Here is a 22,302-nt window from a genome sequence, read left to right as displayed (position 1 = left end):
GATAAATAGGTATGTACATGATCGCCATTTTTTAAATTTGGCAACGCTTTGACTACTTTAGGTATTGCGCAAAAATTCAAAAATGTGTACTATTCTACTAAAATGCGATTTTCTCGAAAAGGAAAATCACGATTTGAATAAAACAAATTGCAAAGCATTCGAATTTTTTATGTTTATATTATAACAATGCGCGCCTTCTCAGACAAAGTCTAGGAGAGCGTATAATCGAAAAATGTAGATGTTATTTTGAATTTTCTCGGAAACTATGATAATTTGCTATGTAGTATATATTGGGAAATGATACATATGTTAATTATCTATTTTTTAAAGTATTGACCAATTATGTACATAGTCAAAATGTTGAAAAATCTGCAAAACAAAAATTCGACGCTAACTTTTACTAGCTTCGCAGATGTTAAGCGTTGCCATGCCAAATTGAAATTTATTTGTAATTTTCGCAATAATCACAAAAATTGAATTTTCTCGAAAACGGCTTAACCGATTTGAATAAAACAAAAAGCAAAATATTTATCTATTTGATTCGAATAGAATGAAATAGCGCGACATGGCCAATAAGTTGGGGATATATATGGGTAATAAATATGATAAATAGGTATGTACATGATCGCCATTTTTTAAATTTGGCAACGCTTTGACTACTTTAGGTATTGCGCAAAAATTCAAAAATGTGTACTATTCTACTAAAATGCGATTTTCTCGAAAAGGAAAATCACGATTTGAATAAAACAAATTGCAAAGCATTCGAATTTTTTATGTTTATATTATAACAATGCGCGCCTTCTCAGACAAAGTCTAGGAGAGCGTATAATCGAAAAATGTAGATGTTATTTTGAATTTTCTCGGAAACTATGATAATTTGCTATGTAGTATATATTGGGAAATGATACATATGTTAATTATCTATTTTTTAAAGTATTGACCAATTATGTACATAGTCAAAATGTTGAAAAATCTGCAAAACAAAAATTCGACGCTAACTTTTACTAGCTTCGCAGATGTTAAGCGTTGCCATGCCAAATTGAAATTTATTTGTAATTTTCGCAATAATCACAAAATTGAATTTTCTCGAAAACGGCTTAACCGATTTGAATAAAACAAAAAGCAAAATATTTATCTATTTGATTCGAATAGAATGAAATAGCGCGACATGGCCTATAAGTTCTGCAAATATTAAGAATAATTTGATGATAGCGTTAACATAAAGTTTTGCCGCTAACAGTGATCAAGTAAACTGCAAAATTACGATTTAAATAAGAATATTTAATTGCGTATATTTATTAATTATAACAAAGTAATATATATATAAATAGAGTATTTAAATGTAATTTTAAATTATAGTAATATTTGTTTCATTTAGTTATTTTCTGCAAGTATTTGAAGTCCCGCCAAAGTCCAAATGGTGTTATTTAACACTGACTGGTTCCACGCTGGTTCCAGTGATTTGATGCACCTGCGAAATGAACTTGTTTTTGCGGGTTAGGAAAAGGTCAATTTTCTCAAAAACAGAAAATTGGATTGCAACCAAAATTGCTATATATCTTCCTTATAGTTGTATCTACGAAAGTATAATGTGCGCTATGGCCGACAAGAAAGTCAAAAAAAAGTTACGGTCATTAATCGGTAGCATTGATTTTTTGTGCTCATTTTGTATGGGGCTGGAGCTGAGGTTATCGTACTTTTTCTCAAATATCTCAAAAACGAAAAGTTTTAAAATTATGAATTTTTGAGGGTATATTTATAAAACAATACTCTATAACTTGTTATAAGCCGATTTGGCCGACAACTCGTCAAAGCCGAGATATTTGCAAAAATGTTGCTACCCCAATTTTTCAATCACGATTTTAGTGCATAAATACTGCATGAAATTTGACGAACATGGATTTAATAGAAAGATAATTTAATTTTCTATTGTTTTGCATTCAAACTTTTTTAATTTTAGTTTAAATACCACGTAAAAAGACGAAAATAAAAAGTTTTTTTTAGCCGATATTTTTTTATCGATATGTGACGCTAAAGTTGCGGAGCTATCTACCGTTGATAGTAATCGGTAGCATCCCTGAATAGCTGAAGTTTGAATTTTAATACTGCATTTGAATTTATCTAGTTTTGCTAAAATTAAATGTTTTTCAGATGAATATTACAAAAAGCTTCCGTTTTGTATTTAAAAAGCTAATTTCAAATAATTTAGAAACATCGATAAGTCTTAATCGATACAGCCTGCTGTTATCGTAGTGCGTGACTGCTGTTAACAGTCCCTTAGCATATTGCTGTTAAGGTAATGGTAATGCTGCCAGATGGTTGTTATCAGAGCAGCTGGCAGCTTTGATAACAGCTCAAATAGCCGTTAGCGCATGGCGTTTAGTAAAAATGGGTGTTGCGATTTTTGTATAAAATGCGAAGTTGTTAATAATACTTAACACAATCCTTTTATTTCGTAGGTCTACAAATGTTTGCTTAGCTAAGAGCTTACACATAGTGTGAAATACAAATTGAGTTTCGACTACGACTACATATTTCTTCTTTTTGTTTTTCGTTAATCAGTACGTAGGCGCGACGATATCCGAGTTTATAGTTCACTTATCCATTATAATAAAAAAAAATAATAAAATTATGTCTGTATATATATTATATATATAATCTATAGATAATCATACATGTATGTGTATATACACATATAAAAAAAAAACAATTAAATTTATAGATTAGGATAATATACAAATTACATAGCAGTCCAAATCCGATTTTTTTTTAAGTAGATCGAAATAGCAAAAAACCGTTAAAGCTATTTTTAAAAAAAAAACTAAGTTTAACACGGGTTCGTTTCATCTCTTAGTGTAGTTCATTAAGTTTGTGTAATGTGTGTGGGTGTGTGTGAGTTGGGAGGGGGGAGTGAGCATTATTTTAGTTGTTTCGATTTCGATTACCATTGCCGCGATTTCGATTGTTGCCGGCAAAGTGCTGACGGCCCTGATTGTTGCCACCGCCGCCATTGTTATTATTGTTACCAGGGCCGCCAAAGTTTTTGAATGGCACATTGGCGCCATTGTTAAACGGCGGCATTCCCATGTTATTCATGGCCATGTTGTTCATATTCATGCTATTCATGCCGCCCATATTGGGTGGCATATTATTCATGCCCATATTCCTGTTATTCATGCTGTTCATGCTATTCATGCCCATGCTGTTCATGTTGTTCATATTGTTCATGTTCATGTTGTTCATGTTATTCATGTTGTTGCCACCGCCGGCGAAAGGATTGAATGGATTGTTGCTCATCACACCGCCCATAACATTCACATTCGGCACATTCACATTCACATTCGGCGGCATTCCGAGTATGCTGTTGTTATTGCTGTTGTTCGGGTTGCCACCATTGTTGTTGTTGTTATTATTGTTGTTGTTGTTGCGTGGCCCAGGTGGCGGTTGATTGAACGGTGGCATGCCACCAGCAACCATGCCGCGTGCCACTTGCGGCGGCGGTTGACGCAACAGTTGCGCCAAATTCGGTGGCGGTTGCGACATGTTCGGCAAGATGGGAACCACTGGGACCGCGGCAGTTGCCACATTCTGTGGCGGCTCCTCGGGCAGTTGCACCACCAGCCCATTGTCATCGATGTAGATGTGGAGCTTGGCGAAGATTTGCTGCAGCGTCTGATTGTTCACGATGAAGTTGACGTCGAAGATCTTCGTGCTCGACTCCTGCTGATGGAACTTCTTCAGTTCGGTGAACACGAGCGCCAGCTGTTGATTCACCATGATCTTGTTGTTGCTGCCCAGCTGCTTGTACCAATTGGAGCTCTGCAGCAGATTGCGTATCTCGAGTATTTGCCGACTGCTGTCGACTGCAGCAGCACCCGAAGCGGTGGACGCCGCTCCAAAGCCCGCGCTTGTCGTGGAGCTGGCGGCATTTAAATGCGCACGTCGTGGATCCCGACGCGGATCGCTGCGTGTGGTTGCAGCTCCTGATGCCGAAGCACCTCCTCCTCCTCCATCGCCACTCGACGACAACGACAACGACGACGACGGCGGCGGCACATTCATAGCCGGCAGTTGCATGGACGGAGGCGGTGAACTGGGCGTTGATTCGTGTGCATCCGGTGACGAGATGCAGTTGCTCGTCTTGCGCTCCCGTCGCCGGGCATCGCCACCAGCCGACCCAGAGAGCGTTGCGCTGCCACTGTGACTGCTGCCTAGACCCGAGCCAGTGCTCTCATCGGTGGTTAGCTCCGGCATGCCGAGGATGCGACGCAGTCGGGGATCACGCAGCTCTCGCTGCTCCTTGTGGCTGGCATGCTGACGCAATTGGCTGTAGTTGGGCGGCTCCACGAGCACCTCTTGCATATGCCAGCGTATGGGGATGTGGGAGAAGATCGCCGCATCGATTTCGGTCGCTGGCAAATAATGCTTCATCGGTTCGAATGGCAAACGCATATCGATGTCTCGATCGCGTTCACGTTGCGCGTCCGAGACGCGTGCCGCATCTTCGAGCGCCGCCTTTGCGGGATCGTAGTCGTACATGGAAAGACGCGAGTATATCGATGTCGAGCCCAAGCCTAGGCCAGCACTTGGTCCAGCCTCCAAGCTAATCAGTTGCAATTTATCCTCTTTGGGGGATTGCGAACCCGGCTCGGGAGTTGGCGTCGGGGTCAACGAACGCGAATTCGAATTGGAAGCGGTGCTCGCATCGGTGTATTTGAAATTGTAGTTGTCGCCATCGCCATCGGCGGAGCCGTCGTCGGCCGCATCGCCGCTGTGCGTCTTGAAGGGATTGCGTATGATGTCGCGATAGAATGCGGCGCGTTCCTCCTTCTTGTTGTCCTCTGTTGTTGATGTTGTTGTCTCGGTTTGGCTTGGCTCTGTGGGCGAGTTGATCGATTGGTTGGTCGATTGCTGGCCGAGCATGTTGCTCATGAATGTCGGCAGATCGAACACCGATGGCATTGGCGGCATCTCCTCCTCTTTCTCCACATCCTTCTTCTCTTCATCCTCGTCGCCAGCGCTTTTGCTTTTCTTCGACTTGGGCTCCGATTCGGATTCGTCCGTCTCCTCAGTGCCATCATCGATGACCAACTGCTCTTCATCTTCCTCCCGATCATCGTCCACTAAAGGGAATAAAAGAGAAATAAGGGAATATAAGTATATGTCTAAGAGTGTGTATAAGTGTTAGGGTGTGCATAAGTATTATATAAGAGCGAGTATAAGCATAAGAGTTAGTATAAGACCTGCATTTTGGTATAAGATTAGGTAAACGTATAAGATCGAGTAAAGGTATAGGTATAGTATAAGGATGTACATAAGTATACGAGTGTAATTATAAGAGTTAGTGTAAGTGGAAGAGTAGGTATAAGTATAAGATAGAATATAAATATACGCATAAGAGTGTGTATAAGTGTTTGGGTGTGCATAAGTATAAGAGCGAGTATAAGCATAAGAGTTAGTATAAGACCAAAATGCAGAATATACGTATAAGATTAGGTATACGTATAAGATCGAGTATAAGTATAGGTATAGTATAAGGATGTACATAAGTATACGAGTGTAATTATAAGAGTTAGTGTAAGTGGAAGAGTAGGTATAAGTATAAGATAGAATATAAATATACGCATAAGAGTGTGTATAAGTGTTTGGGTGTGCATAAGTATAAGAGCGAGTATAAGCATAAGAGTTAGTATAAGACCAAAATGCAGAATATACGTATAAGATTAGGTATACGTATAAGATCGAGTATAAGTATAGGTATAGTATAAGGATGTACATAAGTATACGAGTGTAATTATAAGAGTTAGTGTAAGTGGAAGAGTATGTGTAAGTATAAGATAGAATATAAGTATACGCATAATATAAGGGTTAGCATAAGTATATGAGGGAGTATAATTATAAGAGTTAGTGTAAGCGCAAGAGTGAGTATAAGTATACTATAATGCAGATTATAAATATAGGAGTAGGTATAAGTATAATATAAGATTAAGTATGAGGTAAACGTAACTATAAAACTTTATAATAGAAAATTTAACAACTATCCATAAACTTCAATTTGCAACTGCATACTGAATAAATTATAAAATGGGGTCAAATCACAAAAAGTGAAATTGATAATATAATTAAAAGGCACTAATTATTAAATAAATATTTTGCTCTGCCAATAAATAATCAATAATAATATGCTTAACACGTTTAAAAAATTTTATAGCAGAGATAATCTGAATACAAACTCATTTAGCAACTTTATTGGAAAATTTCAAAGTTAATAGACGATATTATCTTATTCGAAAATATAATATTGAAGTTCTAGTAAATTAATAAATATTCTGGAATTGATTACTTTTAAAGTATTTCGAATTTTATCAAATAAAACGAGTAAAAAAAATAGCCTGGAAGCCTTGAAATTGTATTCGTTATTTCAATAAAATAATAATAATAAAATTAGTAAAATATGCCCAATGCAAGTGGTAAAGTAAAAGTAAAAAGTATTTTAGCAACTTTAAAAGTAAAATATCAATAACAATAAAGCAAAACATTAACAGCACCGAAATAATAATAAAAGTGAAGGAACCTAATTCTCCCGTATTTTTTAATGCATTTTATCATTTAGTTAATGGAGTGTGACCATTAAATAAGATAAACAAAATGCTGCTAAGCCAAGCTAAATAAATGTAGTATAATAATAAAAAGCAAAAGCAAAGTAGCTGATTAACAATAATATTTAGTCTGCCTCTTCATACTTTTAATTAATGTGGCCGTTAAGCGAGTTAAATAAGCCGCTAAACGCATTTTGGTACTAAATATAATAGAAAGAAACTTACGCGGATCGTTGCCGGGGAAGCTGACATGGGCATCCTTCAGATACTGTGTGTAGTCGACCATGATGAAGCCGTTGTTGCTGTTGCTGTTGCTATTCGACGAGCTGGCCAACGTGTTCACATCCTGATCCGCTTTGGAAGTGCTTCTGCAAAAAACAAATTGAATAATGAGTTCATGACACAAAACCTTTGCTATTAACTGTAATGTGCACTTAAATGCAAATGTTGAATTTGCTTTAAGTATTTAAAAAAATATAGAAAGTCAACTTATGTGCTGATTAACTGCAAATTGTTCATTGCAAACACGCAAATTTAACGTTAAAATTATGCAAATTAAAATAATTAGCGATAAGTGCAATGCATTAAAGCTTAAAGATTTCGATAGACTCTTCTAATTGAAATTTGAGGATTAAACAAAGTCTTATAGTTAGGTAGTTATGGAAATTATTATCGGTAATGTAACTAGCTTGTTGGAAATGAAATGATGCCACTAACTGCAATTGATTTGTCCTAAATATTTCAGCGAATATGCAATACTTTTCATCGACTCGATTGGTGCACTAAAGCTTACATTTTTGGGAATTGTCTTTAATATTCTGCACTTGAGTTAAAAATGTAAGTTAGATGCATCACATTTTTGGCAATTATCTTAAAATGTGAGTTAGATGCATTAAATGAAGCTAAAATTGTTGGCAATTATCTTAAATATCGATGGTTACTCACTTATCGGCCGCTGTGGTGCTTCCCGCTTCCTGGGGCTTCGCCTCCTCGGCCTTGCGCTGAATCTCGCCAATTTCGGGCAGCGTGAGTCCCGCCTCAGTTAGCTGGCCGAAGGGGACCTGGAGCATCTGCTCCAGATTGCTGATGCCCAGCTTATTCAGCTTGGCCATGTGCTCAGCGCTCAGCACCTGCGTCAGATTGACGAGATCGAGATGGGCAGGCAAGGCTTTCGGTGTTGTTGTGCTGGCAGTGGAAGTGATGACAGTGCCAGATCCTGTCGATGAGGAAGCTCCAGCTCCAACTCCAACTGTTGCTGTTGGTGTTGTGGATGCTGCCGCTTTGGCCGCTGACTTTTCAGCCCAACGCGATTTGCGTTTCTTCTCCGGCTTCGAATCGCCACCGACGCCGCCTCCTCCACCATGATGCAGATTCGTTGGCGGATTGATGACCATATCGAGCAGCGATGGTATCGCATTGCCACCGCCAGCTGCGGCAGCAACCGAGGCAGCTGAGTTGGCTCCTGCTGCTGCCGCTGCAGCCGCATTGGCAGCGGCCACAACTTGTTGCAAATTGGCGCTGACCGCTGCAATGGCTGCCGCTTGATTGGCGGTCACTTTGGCCGCTGCCGCTGCCGCCGCCTGCTGTTGCTCCTGGAGTCGACTGAGTCCCGCGCTGGCCAAGGTGATCCAACTGTTCTCCATGTGATATTGTTCGCACAATTGTTCGTGACGTCGCGTCATTTGGGAGAGCGCAACATCGCGTGAGATGCGCTTAAAGTCACCGAGTATCTCCTTGGGCGCTGTCTCCATGTGCTTGAGGAGTATGTTGCGCAGCTGCTCGGACAACGGTTCGCCGTGATGGAAGAGACAATCGTCGCCGGCATAGCAATCCATGCCCAGGTAGTAATATTTACATGGGAACTCCTTGTGCATGTAACTGCATTTGTCCCGCTTCGCACAGCAATCCTTCAGATAGAATTTGCATAGCTCCAGTTTGCGCGGTTCCCGCGGCTTCTCATCCCCACCCGAATCCCGACGATTACGCTTATTCCCGCCTCCGCCTCCCCCCACCGCCGCCATCGTGTCCACGACGATCCATCATCAACAGTTCGCGTTCACGATCGCGTTCTCGATCGCGTTCACGTCGCTTCCTCCCACCGCGTTGCTCCTTGTCCCGTTCCCTGCGCTGGCGACGTCGTCCCCCCGCCCACGCCGCCGCCACCTCCACCGCTTCCGGGTGCTCCACCCGCATTGCCCGGCTCATCGTCCGAATAGGAATCGTAGCTGCTGTAGTTGTCCGGCGGTGAATCGTAACCAGCGCCCGCTTCGCCCATTTCGGGCCAATCGTTGTTGTTGTAGCGACTGCCACCGGGTGCATTTAGTGTGGCGCTGGGTGCGCCACCTGGCGGCGGACTGCCGCCACGCACGTTCATCATCTCGTACTCGTCCATGTCCATTTCGTCACTGGCGGCGGCGCCGCCGGCTTCGTCCATTGAGTCGCGACGGGCGCGTTTCTAAAGCAAATCAAACGAAACGGATGAGAATCACATAAATAAGGCACATTTAACAACTATCGATAACTATTGATAACTATCGATAGTTAGTAAACTTCTGTTGAGTATCTCTGTATCGAGATCGGATCCAAGAAAACTAATTCTTATGGGGGAACCATTAAACGAGTGAATTTAACGACCATCGATAGCTATCGATAGTTACTAAACTTATGTTGCGTATTAACGCACAAAGTGTGAGAGTAAATCTGGATTAAGATCGGATCCAAGAAAAGTAATTCTTATGGGGTAACCATTAAACGAGTGAATTTAACGACTATCGATAGCTATCGATAGTTACTAAACTTATGTTGAGTATTAAGGCACAATAGGAGAATGGACCTGACTCGAGGTCGTATCAAACTGAACTATGAACTACGATGAACTATTAACAGACTGAATTTAACGACTATCGATAATTATAGTTAATTAATAAGCTTCTATATCGGGTTATTTAGAGGATTTATGTATATCTAACACATGAATGTATCACATTATTAGATTATTATTATTATATTATATATTATTAGATTATTAGATGATTAAAGACTATCAATAATTATATATAACTGCATCGCACTCATGATTTTTTATGACTATCGATTAAAAATTAAGTTTCACTGCAAAAAGCGGCTCCAAAAAATGTTTCAAGATATATAGGGAGATTGCACTAAAAAGTTTAACTGATGACTATCGATAATAATCAATATTTTGTAAGCAATTTACTTTCAAGCCAAGACAAATCGTAAGAATAGTCTAAATTAATTTATAGCGATAGTAATCAAATCATAACCAAGTCCAGAGGTTCCATTGCATATATGTTTACTATCGATAATTCTCAATAACAGTTAAAATTATGAGGAAAAAAGCAAATTGAGAACTTGTCAACTAGGAATAATTATAAATTATAGGATCAGTCATAAACTAGGGAAACTTAACAAAATAAAGAATATGTGTGTTACTATCGATAATTATTGGTAACAGTTAAAGCTATAAGGAAAAGGGCAAATTGAAAAGAGATCAACTAGGAATACTTATAAATCATAGGATCAAGTCAAGAGCATGCACTAAGCTTTACTTGACTTATCGATAACAATCGATAGGCCGGTTAAGCGCATTTTCAGCTGTCATACATAGTTCAGGGTCATGGCTACGGCTAAGGAACATGAATTTCGGTCTTAAGACAGACCAAAGTAATTACCTGATACTCTTTGTCTTTCTTCTGCTCGCGTTCGCGTTCCTTTTTGCGCTTGCGTCGCCGGCTGCTCCGACTCAGTGTCGCCTGCTGTTGAGTTGCATCGCTGCCCACTGCTGCAGCTGCAGCTGCCGAAGACGAAGATGAAGCTGCAACATCGCCAGCCAAAATGGAGCCATCGGCATCGCTGTTGTTGTTGTTCATATTGATGTTGGTGTTGCCCACATTGCTGTTGTTGTTGTTACTGCTATTGTTGCTGTTGTTGTTATTGTGGATTCGTGGCATGGGCGGCTCAATGCCGCTTCGTTTGAGCACCTTGGCAATGGCATTCTCAATGCTTACTGCATGATCATCTAAAACACATAAAAAAAAGATAATGATTAAGATTCAAGTTTCTGAGTTATTGTTGCTGTTCTTGTTGTTGTACCTTCTAGTGGGCGTGGTTTCTTGGATTTGGGGGCGAGAGCGGAGGATGATTCATTGGCCAGACCAAGGAATACAACATCATCATCATGATGGCTGTTTGGTAGCAATTTCTCAGTTCCCACAAATTGAACATCATCATTCGATGAGTTTAGTTTATTTTGTTGTTGCTGTTGATGTTGTTGTAGTTGTTGTTGCTGTGATTGCTCTCTTGGCAATTTCTGTGGCTCTTCCTCTTCGTCATCATCATCGATCTCACCATCCTCAAGATCATCGGCTAGATTTATGATCGGCGCCACAATCGAAGACATTTTACCGCGTCTGTTGCGTCTTCTTCTAATATGATTTTTTCGACTATTCTGGTGTAAATACAGGGAATTACAAAGTTTAAATTAATATGATTTACTCAACTCTACTTCAATATTATTCTCCTATTATATGCATAAAGATTCACATGCTTGTGGACCACAGTGCAGCATTTGTGTTAGCAACAATGTTGTTAAGGGGCGCATGGTAAGCAGCATGTTGCTAACGTGCGCTGCCTTAGCAACAACAGCCCCAATAAACCAACTAGCAAAACACCTTGTCTTTTGTCTCGCTCGCACCTTAAATACAAATATGTATATGTATACGTCTACTATATTATTAGGGCCTTTCTATATATTGTTCCTTGATATATATGTAAGTTGCGAAATTGTTCCATTATTATTCATTCACTTGCACTTAACATAGCGCTGTTAAAACCAAAAACAACTTGTTGCTCGATATGATGACCTGTGTCAACAATACAGCAAAAAAAAAAAAAACGTCGAAAAATAACAATAACAAATACTTAATGCAGGCTGGCAATAATTGTTCAGAGTAATTTGCTTTGTCATAAAAAAAATGCGAAGCGCAGCTTAACAGTGCACTGTTAACGTCCCTCTCTCACACGATTGTTTTCTCGCTCGCACGCTACTATTGCTGTGTTTTTCGAGCGTTGCATATATATACATATGTATGTGTGTGTGTCTGTGTATTTAGCACAATATTGTTTGTTTTGGGAAAGAAAATATGAGAACAAATTACAAATAATTGAAATTTACGAAATTCTTTTGGCATTTGCAAACACACAGCTACAGAAACAGCACACACACATACGCATACACAATCAAATGGGACGCTCTCGCGTGCTCTCATTGTGTGTGACCACCAAGCTGTCATGTTGTCTCGCTTGCGCGCATGGGCAAAGCATATATGCGTGACATACATACATACGTGTCTTCAGATCTGTATGAGTGCGTATGTGTGTGTGTGTAAATGAGCGTGTAATGTTGCTAAAATAAATGTTGAATTGTAAGAAATGCATATTTTGTTTGTTGATACATACATTATGAATTTGTCATGTTATGTTTACATTATATTATTACACTTTGTAGCCTGTAGTAGAATTTGTTTCTGTTTGTTGTTGTTGTTGTCTTTGTTATTTCCAAGTCGTTTCAAACTTTTGCCACAATTGTCAGGGCCACGCTGGGCGAAAGTTTCGTATGAAATACATGATACATTGTGTGTGTGTGTATGTGTTATTTAGGTATTTAAGTGCTCACTTGTATAAGTGTGGGAGTTTGGTATTTAATTGCGCGCGTGTGTGTGTAATGCGACGCCCAGCATGACACACAACGAATTGCAAAAAAAAAAGGCAACAGCTGCGCAGCTTTTGCACATGCTGAAACCATGCTTGCTTTCTTTTGCATGTACATAGTACGTATGTAAATACATACGTATGTATGTATGTGCGCATGTATATAGTCGCATTGTCTCTTTGTTGTTGCCTTGCAAAAACCATTTGTATGCGTGTGCAATGTACTGTGTTTGTACGTGTAGGTGTGTGAGCGTTGTCATTGCCGTTTTAGAATTTTGAATGGGAAGTGGGCGTGGTAGCTAACAAACAAAACAACTGGGAAAACGACAACAACAACAGAAGACTCGTCTGGAAGTTTACGTAGAAAATTGTTGGAAAACGTTGTGTGCATTTTTTTTTTTTTTTGGTTTTTCATTTTGTTGGAACAATTTCTCTTACGGTTTGAGCGTGGGCGTGGCATTTTTGTGGTTACGGAACATTTACAAATTACAATTATTAATGATTTATAACATTGCTGTTCAATTCTCGTTGTTTCTTGGTTATATTTTGGTTATAGTTTTTTTTTTGCATTTTTTCGCTTTTGCTTGGTTTTTTCCTTTTTGGCGTCGCTGTTTTTCCGCTGCTTACATAATGTGAAGTGGTACAGTAGGTGAATAGATATGCATATACTATGTATGTATGTATGCGTGTGTGTGTGCGCGTGTGTACATATGCTCGAGTATGTGTGAAGGTATATTATGCATACAGGCATACTACACATATACATACATACAACGAAAACAACAACACATACACATATGGCGACACACACAACATACACATATGCATTGAACATGCATATATGCATGTGTGGTGCATATATACGTATGTATAAGAAATATATAATATTTCTTGGTATTTTTGTTGTTTTCGGTTGAAATTTTTGGTTTAGTTTTTTTTTTGTTGTTTATACAATATATATGCAAGCTGTCGCTCTCTTTCTCTCTTCTGACTGTGGCCCTGGCCTCTGTATATGTCTGTCCCTTTCTCTCTGTTTCGCTCATAGACAGAATATATAACAAATATACATTAAATAATTAAAAACTCGTCAACATGAGCGTTGTTAACAATTCAACAATATCTACTTGAATGAGTTGAGAAAATGGCAACCATGATAGACATCGTTTACTGGCTGCACACAAACAAATATCAGGGATGCTTTCGATGTGGTGAGTTTCACGATGTATGCAGCGCATTTTGAATACGCGCCATATTTTCTTTGCTCATCATACATCTGTTAAGGGCGCTGCATGTTCATTTCCAAAATGTACCCTTTTTTTTAAATACATATATATTATTCAAATTAGTTTAATTTTTAATTTTGCGCATTTTCATGCCAAATTCATTTTAATTATCGGAGCTGTTGTGCAGCGCTCAGATATTGCTGAACGCCACTGAAAGCAACCCTGGGTCGTTTACATGATAGTGCAGCTGTGTGGTAACCACATGAATGGTACCGATGTCGATAATTATTTGCAAGCAAATTAAATAAAATAATTTTTTTATGACTTTTTAAATGCCTACATATATATTGATTGATATTTGAAGGGGGTGGTGGTCAGCATTTGGCCATTCATTATCTTACCTTACGCATATTTCTTTGACCACTGTTTGAAAATGTAATTATACGTATTTTTTTATTGTGATAAGCCAATTATATTTATTGCTTTGTTCTTACTGCTTTCCATGAAAATACAATTCTGATGAGCATTAAAATGAAAGCCAACTTGGAAAAGTTGAACAAATTTGGTTTTGAAGTAAATGTCAAAGCCAACGACAACATGAGCAATCGATAAGCAATGTGACCTGAGAGGCGAGCACAGCAGTTGCACAAGTTTACCAAACGGTCACATTCCGATCGCGAGTTTGTTTACAATTTTTAATATTTAGTTTTGTTTTTCTTCATTTTTTGTGATTTTAATTTTTAGTCAATTGTTAAATTAGTGCACATAGGCAGCGTAATTGCTAAAGTGTTAAGTGAAGTGTTAGTGGATCAGTGGATCGACATCAGAAGCAATTGTAAAGTTGTAATATTTCTGGACTTCCCCTAAATTAAGACAAGAACAAAAATGCAAGAAGAACTGGACAACATAGAATTGGATGATTTACCGTCTGTTGAACTGGATCTCAACTTTGCCCAGAAAGTAAAACAATGATCGTAAATTACGATTCCTTTGTAATCTAGTTTTTTGCTTATCAGGTTTCGCTATCGTTTCTGCTTTTCGGAGTACAACATTCGCATGCCTCGTTCATACTGCAAAAGCTATTGACGCTGGTGCGATCGCCGCCCGAGGAGCAGCTCAATAGCGATCTCTTGCGTCTCTATGCGCATGCGAATCCCGGCAGCTGGCGTTCTCATCTCGTCGAGGCGCTGTGCATCATCAATGCACGCCGTGTGCTACGTAAATTGGGATTGAATTGGGAGCAGCTGCGTCTGCGGTATTTGCCACATATTTCGGAAATTTCTCTGCATGTGCATCCAATGCTCAAGGCTCTGTATGTGATCTGTGAACGCCTGACAGTGGCACAAAGTGGCCGCCTCGTCTTGGACATCAATGAGAAGTTGGCGCGACAACGCAGCGAAGGTGATATTGGGGAACCGTTGCGTTTCTATGATTTGGAATATTTGGAGATCTTTATGTTGGATTGGCTGACACGGCGACATATATGTCTGGGCGATATCGAAACCATTGGCAGCGATGTGCAACTGCTGATCGAGTATTTCAAGTTTCACGACATGCATCAGTTTGCCACGCTGCTCATTCAAACCTACAACTCAAATGCCAGCGCCCAAGAGTACATTAAGTGTGAATCGGATGCAGAGCCAGAGCAACCAACTAGTGTGGTGCAGCCCGCTGCTAGGAGCAATGCCAATGCCAGCAATCCGATAGCATTGCAGTCTGCTAAGCGGGTGCGGCAAGAGAACGCTGGCATTTTGTTGATCATCAATCAGCAAACTTTTCATCGGAATGTTGATGAGGAATTTCGCGTAAGTAGCAATCGTTTATCGATAGCCAGCTTAAGAATGCAGATTGCGTTGTAGTATTTTTAATACCAATTGATATGCGTTCATCGCTTATCGACAGCTAGCTCACAAATGCAGCTGAATAATTGAATACTAATCAATTACATATGCATTTTCCGTTAATCTATGCCAGCTCGCAGTGTCAGTTAATACAATTCAATTAGCGAAAGCACCTGGTATATTTATTGACGGTGTCGGTGGTATATGTTAACGCTCAAGTTGCGGTCACACTGCTTGGCTTAGAAAGCCGCGCGCCAATATTCAAAATATGTGTTGTCTAATTATAATTTATATACACTTGCAGCATTTGTTGCCAACTGAAAGTCTGCGCAAACGCGAAGGCACCGATGTGGATAAAAGGCGGTTGACCGAAGTATTCTCGGCTCTCGGCTACAGCGTCGAATCACACGATAATGTCGATCATCTGACGATGTTGGAATTAATACGCAGTGTCTGCGACCGGTCGATGATGCGAGATTCATTGATTGTATGCATCTTGTCGCATGGCTTCGAGGGCGCCGTCTATGGCTGCGATAGCATTCCATTGAGCATCATTGATTTGCAGTGGGTGCTCTGTGCGGATAAGAATCTTAACGAGACGCCCAAGTTGCTCGTCATCCAGGCGTGTCAGCAGAACGAAAAGAACAAACAAACTGTAACTGCCGCTCTTCCTACCAGAACTATTCTAGAATTATACTACATTTTTGTTGTTTCTATTGTAGCGCGATGTGAATGCTGGTCGAATGCCGGTAAATCAGCTGGGCAACATGGTGGTGGCCATGTCAACGGTGCCCGGCTATGTGGCGCTGCGACACAGCCTCAACGGCAGCTGGTTCATTCAGACACTATGCGAGACGGTCCGTGAGCATGCCGACAAGTAAGCACAGCACTCATTAGATGGAGGGTAGAAGGATATATAATAAGTTTGTCAGAAGAAGCCATCTAATCATTTATAATTGTTTTGTAATCTATATAATCGAGATATACTTCTAAGAGCTAAATGTGGCTGAACTATGTTTAAACTAGAAACTAATATGTGCAAAAAAAGAAATACTTTCTTTAAAGAGCTAATCGTACCTAAACTAAACTTAAACTAGAATCTAATTTGTTACACAATTCACACACCCAAAAGTTTTTAAAAACAATTCAAGAAACAATTTCTTGAAGCCAGTTTTAAGATTTCATTAGCTTTGTTTAAAATTGTGCCCATTTTCTGCTTGCAGCGATCATGTGCTTGAAATCTTGACGACGACCATTGGAAAGGTGAGCGAGAAGCGCGGCGACAAGGATCAGCAAATGGTTCCACTTTTAAGCAGCACGCTGCGACAAAAAGTTTTTCTACCAGCCCGCAACACTGTGCCGAATAAATAAACTCTATATGTGTTATAAAATTGTTATTTTGTACTCTGTATTTTAATGTATTGCATTTACATTTAAATCTGTCCGAGTGTTAAGTATTTTACTATTTGAAGCTGTTGCTCATTTACCATCTGTTGTTGCAAGTGAATGTGAGTTTTGCTCATTCATCGATATAATTTAAAGTGTCAATTTACAATTTACAGCCATGAGCTATTAAGATTCAAATCAAATTGCAGAATATTGTAAAATTCAAATTGAAACACGAACACTTAATATACAAAATACAGTGGATCACGAACTTTAAATAATTATAGTGGCCAAACTAAGAGATATTGAATTTACTTAAGATATATTACTTTATTACTCCCATTTGTGATTCACAGACCTGTATTACAAAATATTTAAAGATCTAATGCTTGATATGTCGAAAATGCAACTTCTAAACATTGCGAATACCATACGCAAAGCAATAGATCAATAAAGAACCGTTATTTTTGTAAAGAAGCTGATCATCGTACAGCTGCAAAGATGTTTCTTGAAATAAGTTGTGGAAGCTTGTTCGTTTTTTGTTTTTTGTCAATTATATTATATAGTCAACAAAAAGTGAGAGGATAAATGAAGTATTAAGTTTAAAATCCTGCATTGAAATAAATTGAGTACCTCGCTTAGTGATATAATAATTGGCCAGTATAATGATTGAAAGTATAATGGTTGAAATAATCTATGATCCACTGTAGTAAAAATCGTTGCTCACTTTCATCAGCTTTAGAGCTTTAGAAAAATTTGAATACAGAGAAAACTCTTTTTGTATTTATACATTAATTGTATATTTCGTTTTTGCTCAAGTGTAATTAAATATAAAAAAAAATTCCTTTTTAAAACTCATTTTAGAATTATGCGTAGGAATAATTTTGTGTGTTAAATTGTTGCTCATTTATTGGCAGTTGTAAATAAAATACAATTCTTTACATGTTGCAAATAAATGAGCAGCAAATGTGTACAATATTAGAATAGATTAATTACAATTAATACACATTTACTAGAATATTAAATACACATCTACAACTTGGAAATCTGATGGTAAATGAGCGTTTAGAAGAGTTGCGGAATACAAATGTGTGTAGCTCTGTCTCTGTCGGAATTGAGATTGAGCCACATTAATCTATCAATTCATATCTCTGTCGGAATTATACATAATTCGTGTACTTCAATTGCGTTTACTCTTCTCTCACTTTCGTCACTTATAACTAAATGTTTGCCCGCCCAAAACAAAAAAAAAAAGAGTATGCATTAATTATTCCCCCTCAAGTTCTAATCTATTTGTTAGGCTGCAGCTGTTTCAGAAGCTTGGTGCGCAGATTTCCATCCTTTTGGCCCACAGCCGTGTAATTCGTCAGCGTATCGATCAGTTCATCGCGTTGTTCCTTGGTCAACGCATTGGCAATGCGACGACTGTGCTTCACCAGCAACTCGAGAATCTGCTGGCGACGGAAATTCCGCAATTTCCCTTTAAGCAACGCAGCTAAACTGGCGGCCAACTGAGGAATTCCCTTCCATTGCGATTGGAGAATAGCATCGAAGCTGGCCAACGAATGCGGACTGTTGCGACGTTCGGCCCAATCCGCCAAGTAGCATTGAAGCAGCGACCAGACGGGAGTCTTTGTGACATCGGACTCATCGAATTGACTGACCAAATAAGCGACACATTTGTTGCGCCACTCGGCGACGTCGCCCTTCTTCTTGGCATTGATTGGTTGCTGTTTCTGTTGTTGTTTCTGTGACTTCTTTGGATCCTCCACTTGCTCCGGCTTGATGAACAATTCGATGGCATCGACAATGGCTTGTTTATCGATCGATTGGGATGAATCGAAGCTCATCTTTTGGTTGAGGAATTTGCGCAACAATTTCTTACTGGCCTCGGCCAAAGATTGTTGACTTTTGTCGGCGCTGTTGCTGCAGAATTCGTACACATAAAAGACGCTTATCAAGGCATCGAGTAGCGACTCCATCTCTGGTTGTTTTTGGATGTACAATTCGACCAGATCGAGCACACGCACACGGAAATGCAGCAACGTTGTGGCATTGATGCGTTCCGATTTCGTTTGTTGCTTGTTCTTTGCCTTTTTGCCCTGTCCTCCACTGCCACCCTTTGGCTTGAAGGATTGAAAAGCTTGCTCGAGTGCTAGATTAAGACGTTCGCCTTCGGCTTCGTCCACATCATTCCAGTCTACGCTGCTGGCATCGTTCATGTCGTCGTCGCCATCGTTGTTGTTCTCGGCGAGCAATGCTTTGCGAACATTCTCACGGATCAGCTCCAGATTGGTGGCGCCTTCTTCATCATCGTCCTCTTCTTCATCATCCTCCTCCTCTGCGTCATCATCTTCCTCATCATCATCATTGTCGTCATCCTCATCATCGCTGGACTGTTCGTCTTCATCTTCATCGTCGTCCGCTTCCTCATCACCTTCGGCGTCGTCGTCATCCTCCTTGTCGCCCAGCGGATTCTTGCTCATGTCCAGCACAACCAGCAGCTGCTCCAGATTGTCGCGGTTCAGCTGCGGCATCAAAGCGCCGCCAGCAGCATTGACAAGCTCACGCCAAAAATGTCCTTTTTGCACGAGCAACTGCAGCAGCAGATCCGTCAACACATCCTGCCACTTCATCTCCTCTTTGCCCTGCAAAATAAACGAAAGTGTTATCAAGGATCGGAAATTGTATTTTAAATATTTGTTTGTTAAAGCTTCAGTTATGATTATTCATATTTTTGTGTCTCAACAATAGAGATTAATCAATTTTCAGCTTATCCTATTTATTAATTATTGTCTGTCCTTCTATTTAATCAATTTCTATAATAGAACAAGTAAGAAAGCTACAGTGTAATGAGTATCCTACTAACCTATATAAAAATGTAGCCTAAATAATATAAAAGATGGAATTTGTATATACTTTCAATTTCGGTTGAAGCTATTTAAAAATTGATGCCAAGTTAATTAAGTTAAAAACAACTTGAACTTCAACAACAAATAAATTAATGAAATATGCCTAAATAATCAATATTTTGTATGCCAATTGATGAAATGATTTAGATATAATTCACTTCGTTTAAGAATTAATGATTTATTTATATAGAACCGATTATGGATTATAGTGCTTACTTACAAAAAACATCCATAAAATGTTCTATATAAATAATCACTCAGAATCTCTTAAAAGTAAGCAGTATAATCCATAATCGGTTCTATATAAATAATCATTAATAATCTCACGAAACTTCCTTAAATAAAAAGTAATTTAATGGCAAACTATTCTCACCTTCTTTTTGGTGGCTTTCAGTGCATTCTCCTTGCATATAAACAAATCGTTCAGCAGCTCGATGGGTGCACTGCAGTTGGGCGTATAAATGCTTAATCCCAAGCAGAGAATCAACGCATCAAAAGCCGAAGATATGCTTGATGTTGTCGATTTGCTGTTCGCCTTCTCGTTGAGCAGAAGCTGCTTGATCTTGAGCCAAGCCTGTTTCAACTCTGGCGTTAGCTTGGCGCGCACCTTTGACTCGTCTTGCTGCTCCAGCAACACGTTCAGCGCCTGCAGAGTGCTGCGTAGTCTGTCCACCAGCGTGGTCAATAGATCGACACTCTTGCTCGGCTTGCGCAGCAAATAACTGTAGAGGATTTCCTCGCAACGTGCCGCACTCTGGCGACTGAAGGCAGATGCCTTCTTTGGCTCGCAAGCGACGCCGCTTTCGTTGACATGGAAACTCGCAGTGAGGAGTATCAAGTTCAAGTGTTCCTTGGGCTCTGTTAGCTTGGGATTGAACAGCAACTGTTGCAACTGCTTGAGGCAATGTTCGCCATGCATTTTGTACAGCTCCTCGTTGGCATTGATCAATTTCTGGCTATAGAATTGCAGCATTTCCTTAACGCCCTCGGCGTTCAGTTGGCCAAGCAGTTGGCTCGTGATGCGCGGCGTCTGGGTGACGCTGTCCAGCTGTAGCTCGACGTCGAGCAGCGAGCGCAACAATTTCACTTTGCTGGCATCCTGTTGCAGATGATGCTCAAAGCTAAGCAGCAGTGTTTGCTCGAACTCCAGGCAAATTTCACGTAGTTGCAGCTGCGACGGTTTCACTTTCTCGCTCGGCTTCAATTGCCTGGCTGTGGCCAGCTCTTGGATCAGCATTTGTATCAACGATGGCGAGAACAGTTCGCTGTTGCCATCCGCCGAGTGGATGAGGACATAGGCCAAGGTGCGGATCACAAAACCTTTCGCTGTGTTGTGGCGCAGTGGCAACTGCGACTCCACATGCTGCACAAATGTTTTGTAGAGCTCTCCGTTCGCTTTGTGGGACAGAAATTTGGCCAAACGCGTGCAGACATCATCGCTGGGTTTTGCCGAGTTGTTCAAATACAAGTCGAAAAGTTGCGCATATTGTGGCTGATTGCGCCACAGACTCGACTCGAGTTGTTTGCGTGAGAGCAGCTTGGGATACAGCAAGTGAATGGCGAGCAGCAAATCGCATTGTGGCAACTTCAAGGCGCTCAACGGTTTGTTTAGCTCAAGCTGCAGCAGCGGCCAAACGTGTGCCTCAAAGAGCTTTGGGCTCAGCTGTCAAGTTAAACGAATGTTATGAAGTCTTCTTTTTTTGTTTCTTCGCATCACTCACCTGCTGAAAGGACTCGGTCATAATGTCCACACACATGTTGACCAGATATTCGCGACCCTTGAGATTGGAGATCAACAGCGGATAGATTTGTTCAATCAATTCCTTCGAGGGTTTCTCGAAATGTTGACTCTGCAAGATGGCCATCACAGTGATTAATTGTCCGACACCAGCGAGCGATTCCTCCTTGGCCTTTGACTGGCTGCTAACGTGCAACTCGCGCTTCAGTGTCGCAAGCAGCTCCAGGGGATCGATGTGCGGCACTTGGCGAAGAATGCGATGTATTTGGCAGGCACTTAATGCAACCGATTGCATGTCATCCGCGCCGGTGCAGCGCACCAAGCGCTTTAAGGCATAGGCGCAGGTAGCCAAACGCTGCAAGCGACACGTGAGCGCATTAGATAAAGATAGCAATATAGAGCGAGAGAATGAATTCTTACCGCGTCGTCGTCGGTTTCGTTGGTGAGCAGTGCAATCATTTCGCCCACATGTTTATCCACATTTGCCAACTTTGATGTCTCCTGCAGCTTGGCAAAGATCTTAAAGATGCCCTTATTAATGTGGCTGGCATCGATCTTCTTTACAGCATTGTTGGGTGCCGCATCCTCGGTTTCGTTTTTGACTTCACCTTTCGCCTTCTTGGCGGGCAACTCGGTTTCATTGTGTTGCGGCTTTTGATTCTCCTTTTCGGCTTGTGGTTTGCGTTTCTTGCCGCCATTGGCAAGCTTAGTTTTACTGTTAGCCATCACTCAATGCACAACAAAAAAAAACAAATTAACTGAAATATTGTTATTGACACTTCAAACCCGTGGAGCACGTTTTACAGAAGAGTAATCGGTTTTTTGATTATTTTTGTTGTCTGGCTATCGGCACAACGTGACCGCGTGCAGAAG

General features: G+C 40.3%; 3 protein-coding genes across 3 annotated transcripts; 1 reads left to right on the top strand and 2 right to left on the bottom strand.

Moving 5' to 3' along the window:
- Positions 1-2,431: 2,431 nt before the first annotated feature.
- Positions 2,432-11,062, bottom strand: LOC132797263 (protein suppressor of sable). Its single transcript, XM_060808899.1, has 7 exons — positions 10,713-11,062; positions 10,292-10,638; positions 8,786-9,054; positions 8,660-8,751; positions 7,545-8,601; positions 6,825-6,967; positions 2,432-5,123 (listed from the first exon to the last, which is right to left on the bottom strand). The coding sequence occupies exons 1-7, from the start codon at positions 11,017-11,019 to the stop codon at positions 2,923-2,925; spliced, it is 4,416 nt and encodes a 1,471-aa protein (XP_060664882.1). The 5' UTR covers positions 11,020-11,062; the 3' UTR covers positions 2,432-2,922.
- Positions 11,063-14,192: 3,130 nt separating this feature from the next.
- Positions 14,193-17,148, top strand: LOC132797262 (caspase-8). Its single transcript, XM_060808897.1, has 5 exons — positions 14,193-14,512; positions 14,569-15,357; positions 15,698-16,048; positions 16,116-16,270; positions 16,617-17,148. The coding sequence occupies exons 1-5, from the start codon at positions 14,438-14,440 to the stop codon at positions 16,762-16,764; spliced, it is 1,518 nt and encodes a 505-aa protein (XP_060664880.1). The 5' UTR covers positions 14,193-14,437; the 3' UTR covers positions 16,765-17,148.
- Positions 17,149-17,251: 103 nt separating this feature from the next.
- LOC132797261 (myb-binding protein 1A) lies at positions 17,252-22,277 on the bottom strand. The gene is made up of 4 exons (XM_060808896.1): positions 21,850-22,277; positions 21,413-21,784; positions 20,065-21,354; positions 17,252-19,427 (listed from the first exon to the last, which is right to left on the bottom strand). The coding sequence occupies exons 1-4, from the start codon at positions 22,153-22,155 to the stop codon at positions 18,069-18,071; spliced, it is 3,327 nt and encodes a 1,108-aa protein (XP_060664879.1). The 5' UTR covers positions 22,156-22,277; the 3' UTR covers positions 17,252-18,068.
- Between the last annotated feature and the right edge of the window lie 25 nt (positions 22,278-22,302).

The sequence above is a fragment of the Drosophila nasuta genome, chromosome X, assembly GCF_023558535.2.
Source record: "Drosophila nasuta strain 15112-1781.00 chromosome X, ASM2355853v1, whole genome shotgun sequence".
Taxonomy (NCBI): Eukaryota; Metazoa; Arthropoda; class Insecta; order Diptera; family Drosophilidae; genus Drosophila; species Drosophila nasuta.
Note: the sequence above shows the minus strand (reverse complement) of the source record. Positions and strands in the feature narration are given on the sequence as shown.

Coding starts and splice junctions, on each gene's coding strand:
- LOC132797263 (XM_060808899.1), bottom strand. CDS start 11,019: ATGTCTTCGATTGTGGCGCCGATCATAAATCTAGCCGATGATCTTGAG. Junction 9,055..10,291: donor AGAAAGACAAAGAGTATCAG/GTAATTACTTTG, acceptor GATTTGCTTTAG/AAACGCGCCCGTCGCGACTC. Junction 8,602..8,659: donor ACGCGATCGAGAACGCGATC/GTGAACGCGAAC, acceptor CGGTGGGGGGAG/GCGGAGGCGGGAATAAGCGT.
- LOC132797262 (XM_060808897.1), top strand. CDS start 14,438: ATGCAAGAAGAACTGGACAACATAGAATTGGATGATTTACCGTCTGTT. Junction 16,049..16,115: donor ACGAAAAGAACAAACAAACT/GTAACTGCCGCT, acceptor TTTCTATTGTAG/CGCGATGTGAATGCTGGTCG. Junction 16,271..16,616: donor GTCCGTGAGCATGCCGACAA/GTAAGCACAGCA, acceptor TTCTGCTTGCAG/CGATCATGTGCTTGAAATCT.
- LOC132797261 (XM_060808896.1), bottom strand. CDS start 22,155: ATGGCTAACAGTAAAACTAAGCTTGCCAATGGCGGCAAGAAACGCAAA. Junction 21,785..21,849: donor ACGAAACCGACGACGACGCG/GTAAGAATTCAT, acceptor TGTCGCTTGCAG/CGTTTGGCTACCTGCGCCTA. Junction 19,428..20,064: donor TGAAAGCCACCAAAAAGAAG/GTGAGAATAGTT, acceptor TTTATTTTGCAG/GGCAAAGAGGAGATGAAGTG.